The sequence below is a fragment of the Dryobates pubescens genome, chromosome 4, assembly GCF_014839835.1.
Source record: "Dryobates pubescens isolate bDryPub1 chromosome 4, bDryPub1.pri, whole genome shotgun sequence".
In the NCBI taxonomy this organism is placed as follows: Eukaryota; Metazoa; Chordata; class Aves; order Piciformes; family Picidae; genus Dryobates; species Dryobates pubescens.
The window spans coordinates 49,648,125-49,658,055 of NC_071615.1; the positions used below are offsets into that span (position 1 = coordinate 49,648,125).

Below are 9,931 nucleotides of genomic sequence, written 5' to 3' on the forward strand. Positions count from 1 at the left end.
TTCTTGATGTCAATTTCCACCATGTTCTCACAGTGCTTGTGGGATGTATTAAAGACTGCAAATCATCACCTCTGGAGTCTGAATTTAAATCTGTGTTTACGAAACCACAGAAGAGATTTCAGCAAGTCACTGCCTGCCTATCGAAGGAAAGTAGTTGTTACAGGTATTGGCTTAGTGTCCCCTCTTGGTGTGGGGACGCAGTTTGTGTGGAAGCGCCTTCTCCAAGGAGACAGTGGGATTGCATCACTAGATGAGGAAGAATATGCAGGCATCCCGTGTAAAGTGGCTGCTTGCGTGCCAAGGGGAACCAGGGAGGATCAGTTCAGTGAAGAAAGCTATGTGTCAAAGTCAGAGATCAAATCCATGAGTTCTGCCACTGTGATGGCCATCGGTGCAGCAGAGCTAGCCCTGAAGGACTCCGGATGGTCTCCCCAGTCTGAAGTGGATTGTTTGAATGCCGGTGTGGCTGTTGGGATGGGAATGGTTCCACTGGAAGAGATTTCTGATACTGCTGCTTTATTTAAAACAAAGGGTTATAACAAAGTCAGCCCGTTCTTTGTCCCAAAGATCTTAGTCAATATGGCAGCAGGCCATATCAGCATTAAATACCAACTGAAAGGGCCGAATCATGCTGTGTCAACTGCTTGCACCACAGGTGCACATGCTGTTGGAGACTCCTTTAGATTCATTGCCACTGGAGATGCTGATGTCATGCTGGCAGGAGGAACTGAGGCTTGCATTAGTCCTTTGTCCTTGGCTGGATTTGCAAGAGCTCGGGCCCTCAGCACAAGTTTTAACTCGACCCCCAAAATGGCGTGTCGCCCATTTGACTCCCAGAGAGAAGGGTTTGTAATGGGAGAGGGGGCTGCTGTGCTGCTCTTGGAAGAGTATGAACATGCTGTACAGAGAGGGGCTAGGATCTATGCAGAAGTCTTGGGTTATGGACTGTCTGGTGATGCTTGCCATATAACAGCACCTAATCCAGAAGGAGATGGTGCATTCAGGTAAGAACTAAATGTTGATTATGATGGCTACTTTTTATGTTAATTATAGTGAGTATATGTGTTTCAATTATTGAATGCATTTTCTAGATAAAGGCTATGCTATCTTAAATTCATATTCAAAAATCCTGAAAATCTGAAAACTTGAAGAGTTTCTGGTAAGGTTTTGCCCCAGTTTTCCTTTTTTTTTAATAACAAGGTGAAGTCCAGTTCTTGCTAGAGTCATCCTTAGAGTTGTTACAATAGAACCTTTTCAGGTTCTCCTTCACTCTTTTTCTATAGAGAAGAAAGATCCCACTGCAGAAACATGTCTTGTCAATTTTGTGGTCTGAGAGGGAAGTAGTGTCAAGGGTTAGGGCTGGGCTGGCCACTAGATGAATGACTCATTCTGTTAACCCCTCTCCCTTCCCAAAGGGAAGAGAAAGAGAATAAGGGAGAGACAGACTTAGGGACTGGAAAATAAGAGTAAAACAACTTTAATGAGAATAATAACAATAAAATGAAATATATACAAATATGTACAAAACCCATATTGAACACAACCCCCCTGATAGCCATCACAATACTGTAATCACTGATGCTGTGGGCAGCCACTGGGGAAGTCCCAGACTGGACTTAAGAGCAGATGGGAAACTGATTCAGGATGTGGATTCTGGAAGTGGATTCAGGAATGCACAGATGAGGACCAAAGAACAGACACAGTCCTCCTTAGACACTGGCTACTGAAGAGGAAGGCTTACCTTTTGTGCTCCCTTAACTTTAGACTGACCAACAATGTATTCCGCTTCATACGTAATATTCAGTCTAGAGTCACCTGTCCTGTCCACTGCTTACCACGGGTGCAACCTGTTACTGCACCCTCGACATGGTACACAAGATTTAGCAGTCACCTTGGTCTCCATAGAAGCAAGTATAAGCAAGAGCCTCTCTGCTTACCCATTCTTGGTAGTAACTATAAACATCAAGTGTTAACCTCTGCTAGAGGCAGACACCATCTGCAGAACGATGCTGTTAATTACAAAAAGTGCAGCTTAGCAGTAACTCTACTTAGAAGAGACTTAGCTGAAAACTGAAATCACTAAACAGTATTAGTTCTGTTTCAGCTTAACCCAGGATGCTAAAGAAATCCCAAGTGATGAAAACTGCAGAGTGCTTGGAGGATCTAGTTTGCTATAACAATTACTATACACATAATGTGAATTAATAGTGGCTATTTGAGTTTAGAAAAACACCTCAGCTTTTCATAGGGAAAGTATTTAGGTCATATGCCAGTGCTACAGTTGCGTTTAAACACTGCATTTTCTCTCGCCACTGAGGGTGTTGGTGTAGGGTCATAGCAGAAATACACTTTTGGATTATTTCATGAGATAATAAAACTTCATCGTTGTTAATCTCATTAAACCCAGTACACGAATATATGATATTAATCTAATCTCGATAATTTACTTAATTAAATTGTCAGTTACACTACATGTGTAAGTGTGCATACATGTGTAAGTGTGAGCTTTGTGTAGGCTGAGTACTATCGCTGACATTGGAATCTTTAGTCAATATTTCATTTGCATTAACCTGAAGCTATCTTAATACTTAATAGCAAAGTTCAATATACCACTACACAAATTGGTCAGATTTCTTCATGGTATTGTAAAGATGTGTTTGCATCTTCATTGGATAATCAGAGCTTTTTAGTGTAATAACAGAAGATTTCCCTCTATGCTATTGGACTGCTATTTAATTGTTCTGCAGACTTTGGTGTGAGTTGAGTAATCAGGAGTGACTTATCTCAGGTTTTCAGACTTGTTTACCCACAACATGCTATGACAATATGCTGTAACAGAAGCTTTGTATGTTTTGTGATTGCAGTAGCATGTAAAATTCACAGTGGGAAGTACTTGAAATTTACTCTGGATATCCAAAATGTTGTGCCTTTCCACCCCAAGATAATCCATTTTAATACAGTCTTCAAATCAGTATTTCATTATTGCAGTGACATATTAGTTAAATCTGAAATGTGTATGCTTCCCTTGCGTTTCTGTAGGAATTTTATTTTCTACTTAAGAAAAAAAAAATCAGGGGAATATATTTTTGTTATCTTCTTAACAGCTTTGTCAGTTGGAGACTAATACACATACTGAAATAAACCTGCAGGAAAGGAGAGGCAAAGCCAGACTCAGAAGTGCATCCTACACAAGAACTTTGTTATCTCCTTAAGTAAATCTGCTTCTTAACAGATTTATTTAGTTAAATAATCTGTTTCTCTCATAGTTGATCTGTAATCTTTTCTGCCTCACATGCCATACTGTGTAGTGACAGTGAGCTTTGGTGGCCTCCAACATAAGCTAAGCTGAATCCTTCTGAGGGCAGAGGATCATACTGGCGATATTTGAATGTCTGATAGCCTGTGGTGTCTTTGTTTTGAGCTTCTCTCTTATTTGCTTATTGTTCCTAAATCTCAAAATAGTCAGTGGTCTCTTCCACAGAGATACTTTGCTAAGCTGTATATGCAAGGAGATATGTGTGATTCATTGCCTTCTGTCTTTGGGAAATCCATGAGAATATAACAGTATGGAGCTGTATTGGTCTTTCTGTGTTTTTATAGAGGCCATCTCATTCCAGGGGTCATCAGGAGACACAATGTAACCTAGGGTGTCAGAGCAGAAGTGTGTGACTTTCAGTAAATTTCAGTTTATGTATCAGAATCTTGCTATCTCCTTGGTGTTGTAGGGGTGGCAGCATCTTCTGGCCTCTGGAAGGCATGTGAAAGAAGCTCACAAGGAGGATGACTGTAAAGTTTTTCTTTCATTTTCCAACATTTTTGTTTGGCAGGGCAATTTTTGTCCCTAGTTCACTAATCTAAATATGAGAGGAAATAAAATGTAAAAGGAGGGAATCTTCTTGTTACTTAAAACAGGAGGGGGATTTCATGTACTATTGTACTGGACGTTCTATTAGTGTGTTGCTGCACGAGAGAGACAAAAGGAAGCTAAATCTTTGTAATAATTTCAGGAAGTTATTTTCTTTCAGATGCATTCAAATTATGTATTGAAAAGTCTTGTAGTCATGTAGTCTGTAGAGATTGTTATACCTTCTTTTTTTTTAACTCTTCCTATTTTTCCCAACAGTGAAATTTTTAGCAACAAGCTTGATTTTATTGTGGGCCTCACCGCTATTATGTTTCTCCAGCAGCTAAATGTAGATACATGTGTGACTAGTTAGAGGAATCCATCTCTTGTCATTGTGTCCCTGATAAAGTATGTCACACAGAGTTTCACATTTGATCACCATTTTAAGGCACCCCATATTTTTCCTTTTGGTTGGTACATGTGCGTCAGTGCCAGAGCTGCAAAAGGAATTTCAGTGCTCTGTCTCTCTTTTTTTTTTTTTCCCCTTAGGTGTATGTCTGCAGCAATAAAAGATTCCGGGATCAAACCTGAAGACATAACATATGTCAATGCCCATGCAACTTCTACACCTCTAGGAGATGCTGCTGAGAATCAAGCAATCAAGAGACTTTTTAAAGATCACTCATACAACATTGCGGTTTCCTCAACGAAAGGAGCAACAGGACATCTCTTGGGGGCTGCAGGAGCTATTGAAGCAGCTTTCACTGCACTGTCTTGTTACCACGGAATTTTGCCACCTACTCTAAATTTAGAGAAAACAGAGGCAGAGTTCGATCTCAATTATGTTCCGCTAACAGCTCAGGAGTGGAAAACTGGAAGCCGGCGTATAGCACTCACAAACTCGTTTGGCTTTGGAGGAACTAATGCAACATTGTGCTTTGCAAGTGTTTAACTAATGCTGTGCCTGTCGTGCAAAACGGCTCTGATGAGGATTTTGTTTGCTGCCACCCTTGATGGGTGGCTCTCTGCAGCGAGAATTGATTGTTTGATATGTAAGAGCTTTATTCACCCTGACTTCTGCATCAGTAATTATTTTAGGAAGAATTTACTCATTTTAATAAACATAAATGAAAGTCTTCTTATTTGTGTAGCTAAGAAGTTTTTGCTCTTGAGTACAAGTGACATTGATGATTGTATGGTTTTGCTTCATTACAATAGATTTTTCATACGTGTGTGACAGAGAAATTGCTTAGGAAAGGGAATCTGGATGTAGTGGGTTGAAATTTGCTGTGGATAGGATAGGATAGGATAGGATAGGATAGGATAGGATAGGATAGGATAGGATAGGATAGGATAGACCAGGTGGGAAGAGACCTTCAAGATCATCACATCCAACCTATCATCCAACACCACCTAATCAACTAAACCATGCACCAAGCACCCTATCAAGTCTTCTGAACACCTCCAATGATGATGACTCCACCACCTCCCTGGGTAGTCCATTCCAATGGGCAATCACTCTCTCTGTGTAGAACTTTACAGGCAAAACTACAATCTACAATGGAATGCAATGAATATGTGCAACATATACAATATTTACAGGTACAGAAGTTCTATACAGTTCTATACAGAGAGTCTTTCTCTGTGACAGTTTTTCTGAGGGTGGAGATGAGTTAAGTTGCATGCACACAGTGGGGGACAGAAATGGAGTACGATTGCGTATACCTTAAGCAAATTCATGTCATCAATGAATTCAGTAAAGTTATGTAATTAAAGTTATCTGATTAATTGATAAATAGATGTAGTTGAAGCTTCATAGATTCCATTTTTGTCTAGTATGTATTCTAATCTTGCCCTGTTGATTTAGCCCATCCGTTTTTATTCTATCTTTATCTATTAATAGTGGAATAAATGCCCCCATCATCCTAATATTTCTTCATGTATTTCATAGGTAGAGTTGTTTTTCCCTCTGACCTTTTCTCTTTTTGTCCTTCTTTGTGTTATTTAAGTGGAATCCAAAACTGCCTACGCTACTTTGTGTAAAGCTTCAGCAACAGTTAACTTTTGCATTATTTACGTATTTTACATACACTCGTACTTTGCAGAGTTCACAGGGTTGTGGTGGTGTCAGACGGTTCACTTGCATTCAGTTCATCAGGGGCCAGGCCTTCCTCTGGGCTGAGAGTCTTGGCCAAAGACACAATGTACGGTCATTGCTGTGAAAGGAAGGAGCTGCTGGCTGGGCAGTTTGCTTTCTTTTGTGCCTTTTGGGGCTGAATCAAAGGGAGTGGGGGGTTGTGGGTGGAGTGATTCTGCCACGTGGGGCAGGGGGCTGCAGCAGCAGAGGAGCAGGTGAGCGAGGGCTGGGGGCACCCCCCTAAAGTGCTGAAAATTCTCGGAGGGGACCGCAGAATCTTTAAACCTGTAAGTACTGGGGGGAGGCGAGGCGGAGCCAAACCTCTGGTTTGCAGCTGGAGAGGGAGGAAGGGGAGCGAGTGCTGCGTAAGGCAGCTTTGGAAGCGACCCCCCGCTGCTGCCCACGGCCAGGGAGGTGCTCAGTGCTGCCACCCGGTGTGCAATGACCGGCACTGCAGCCGTGGCGCGGCGTACACCGCCCCGCGAGAGCTCAGTGCTGCCACCCGGTGTGCAATAGCCGGCACTGCAGCCGTGCCGCGGCGTGTGCCGCCCCGCGGGAGCTCAGGGCTGCCACCCGGTGTGCAATGGCCGGCACTGCAGCCGTGGCGCGGCGTACACCGCCCCGCGAGAGCTCAGTGCTGCCACCCGGTGTGCAATGGCCGGCAGTGCAGCCGTGCCGCGGCGTGTGCCGCCCCGCGGGAGCTCAGTGCTGCCACCCGGTGTGCAATGGCCGGCACTGCAGCCGTGGCGCGGTGTATACCGCCCCGCGGGAGCTCAGTGCTGGCACCCCGTGTGCAATAGCCGGCAGTGCAGCAGTGCCGCGGCGTGTGCCGCCCCGCGGGAGCTCAGGGCTGGCACCCCGTGTGTAATGGCCGGCAGTGCAGCCGTGCCGCGGCGTGTGCCGCCCCGCGGGAGCGCAGGGCTGGCACCCCGTGTGTAATGGCCGGCAGTGCAGCCGTGCCGCGGCGTGTGCCGCCCCGCGGGAGCTCAGGGCTGCACCCCGTGTGTAATGGCCGGCAGTGCAGCCGTGCCGCGGCGTGTGCCGCCCCGCGGGAGCTCAGGGCTGCACCCCGTGTGTAATGGCCGGCAGTGCAGCCGTGCCGCGGCGTGTGCCGCCCCGCGGGAGCTCAGGGCTGCAGCCTAACTGCGCTGAATGCTTGAAAATTCTTAGGGGAAAAGGGGAGGGCGGAGAGAGTGACTCGAGCGTCGCTATGGATACAGCGCATGCGCCCTAGCCAGGCTCTGTGCGCGCGAGAGTGGGAGCGTCCCGGTCGTCGCTATGGATACGGCGCATGCGCCCTAGCCAGGCGCTGTTCGCGCCCCTGTGGGAGCGTCCAGCTCGTCGCTATGGATACAGCGCATGCGCCCTAGACAGGCTCAGTTCGCGCGAAAGTGGGAGAGTCCCGGTCGTCGCTATGGATACAGCGCATGCGCCCTAGCCAGGCCCCTTTCGCGCCCGTGCGGTAGCGCTCCGGTCGTCGCTATGGATACAGCGCATGCGCCCTAGCCAGGCCCTTTTCGCGCCCGTGCGGTAGCGCCCCGGTCGTCGCTATGGATACAGCGCATGCGCCCTAGCCAGGCTCTGTTCGCGCGAGAGTGGGAGCGTCCCGGTCGTCGCTATGGATACAGCGCATGCGCCCTAGCCAAGCTCTGTTCGCGCGAGAGTGGGAGCGTCCCGGTCGTCGCTATGGATACAGCGCATGCGCCCTAGCGAGGCCCTTTTCGCGCCCGTGTGGGAGCGCCCCGGTCGTCGCTATGGATACAGCGCATGCGCCCTACCCAGGCGCTGTTCGCGCCCGTGTGGGAGCGTCCCGCTCGTAGCTATGGATACAGCGCATGCGCCCTAGCCAGGCTCTGTTCGGCCCCCCCCGTTGTAGCGTCCCGCTCGTCGCTATGGATACAGCGCATGCGCCCTAGCCAGGCGCTGTTCGCGCCCCTGTGGGAGCGTCCCGCTCGTCGCCATGGATACCGCGCATGCGCCGCAGCGGGGCCGGTCCCGCGCAGGCGCGCTCCTGGCCGCCTGTGGCGTGTTTCCTGGCGCTCACGGGGGTGCCGCCGTGTGCGCCTTTAGCACAGGAGCGGTCACGGACAGCCCTCGCCTCGGCTCCTGACGTCCTTCTGTGCCCGGCGTGCCTGTGAGCCGCCAGCCTTCGGCGGGGGATGGGGTCCCGGCGCATCGGGGAGGCTGCAGTGTGGCTTTCGGTCTCGCTGCCCGCCCGGCACTCCCGGGTGTGTTCCTCCCGGCGTCTGGAGGTGAGCTGGGGGCATCCGCACGGCTTTTGGGGCTGCCAGAGGAGGTCTGGGGGCACCTAAAAGGGTCTGGGGATATCTAACGTGCTCGTGGCGTCATCTGAAAGGCTCAAGGGTCGTGTACAGACAGCCGGGCAACTCCGAAGGACCCTGTGGGAGGTCTCTGCAGGCTCCCGTGGGAGCTGGGGGTGTCTCGATGTGGGTTTGGGTTTGGGTTTGGGTTTGTGCTTGTTTGCTAGCTGGCGAGTGCCCTCAGGGCTGTGCCGGACATGGAGTTCCTACTTAACAATAGAAATTAGTTTGTGGTTTGGTTGTTGGTATTTGTGTTTTTTCTTCTTGTTGTGCTGCAAAGATTTTGATGGGAATCTCTAGGTATTAAGTACAGCCAGAGCAAGGCTCTGATTGCCCTGGGAATGCAGGGAAAAGCTTTGGGGAATTAGAACAAAATGAGAAACTTTTCAGGTAAAGAAACAAGTGAGCAAGCCGTGGCCTCTGTCGATTCCTGTAGCTTTGATTGCAGAAGCCTCCATCTAAGCACATTTATTGTAGTGTCTTTTGCAGTGACTCAGTGCAATTCCTCTGTGCCACCCAGCCCATAACAGACATGCAGCTGGCAGTGCAAATGCTGCCCAAAAGGCCTTCCTACCTTCAAAACCGGTCCTCTGTCCTTCCCTCATCATGGCTGAGGAGTGCTGGTTCTTCTTAGCTTAGCTTTTTCCCCCCTCATTCCCCCCATTTATCTGCATTTTTTGCCCTTTTTCTTCTTCCAGGCTTATCTTGATCACAACTACTGTGGCCTGCTTTATATGGCAGCAGGTCAGGATAGGGAGCCTGGCAAAATGTGCTGCTGAAGAGAGAGAGGAGAGATGAAGGTAATGCTTGTCTCAGCCCAGGTAAGCATCTGAGGAAGCAGTCCCTGGGAGGGTTGTGGTCATCTCAGTCAGTAGACTCTGCTTTGAAGCATGCAGACAGCATACTTTTCACATCCTGAAAATGATCTAATCTGTAGCTGTTGATTCCTCTGTGAGGCTTTAAGCACTCTCCCTGCTTGCAGCTAAGTCCAACACTTGAGCAACGTTTTACTTCAGATGACGGAGCTCAGAGCCAGTCAGAGTGTGCCTTTTCTGACTAGTGTAGCATTCTGAATCCTCCCCTGTACAATCTTAGGATGTGCTCCCCGTGCTCCTTTCTGCCTTCTACCCAGCTGCCCAAGTCTGGGTGGAAAAAAGTCACTCAAGAATATAAACCCCAAAGTTTTAAAAGGCTAGAACCAGGCTATTTGTGCAATTGAAACTGTTGTGTGTGGAGGATGTCCCTGCTCGCTGTAGGGGCTTGGACTAGATGACCTTGGAAGTCCCTTCCAACCCCACCCCTCCTGTGATTCCTTTTGGGGAGCTGCAGAGAGCAATGAGGTCTCCCTTCAGCCTCCTTTTCTCCAGACTAAACAGCCCAGCGCCCTCAGCTGCTCCTCAGCCCTGTTCTCCAGACCCTTCCCCATTACAAACAACATGATTGCTGAGGAGAGGGTGGGAAGCAGTTTGTTGGCTAAAGAAGATGGCAATAGATTGTAGGACTGGGGATATAATCCCATGCTCCTTGTTGAAGTGTTTAAATTGTCCTTTAGTACTAAGTACTACTGAAATAAACTTTAGGTAGCCCATCTGAGCAGGAGAGCTTTTGGTTGAAGCAGAGGGAGCCTGG

The 9,931-nt window shown here is 48.0% G+C and overlaps 1 protein-coding gene across 1 annotated transcript; it reads left to right on the top strand.

Annotated features, from left to right (window-relative positions):
• On the top strand, positions 1–4,942 carry OXSM (3-oxoacyl-ACP synthase, mitochondrial). Its single transcript, XM_009905436.2, has 2 exons — positions 1–1,004; positions 4,394–4,942. The coding sequence occupies exons 1-2, from the start codon at positions 7–9 to the stop codon at positions 4,794–4,796; spliced, it is 1,401 nt and encodes a 466-aa protein (XP_009903738.2). The 5' UTR covers positions 1–6; the 3' UTR covers positions 4,797–4,942.
• Positions 4,943–9,931: the final 4,989 nt, after the last annotated feature.

Excerpts from the sequence above, each read along its gene's own strand:
- OXSM (XM_009905436.2), top strand. The coding sequence starts at position 7 with ATGTCAATTTCCACCATGTTCTCACAGTGCTTGTGGGATGTATTAAAG. Across the intron at positions 1,005-4,393 it reads GAAGGAGATGGTGCATTCAG|GTGTATGTCTGCAGCAATAA; the intron begins GTAAGAACTAAA and ends TTTTCCCCTTAG.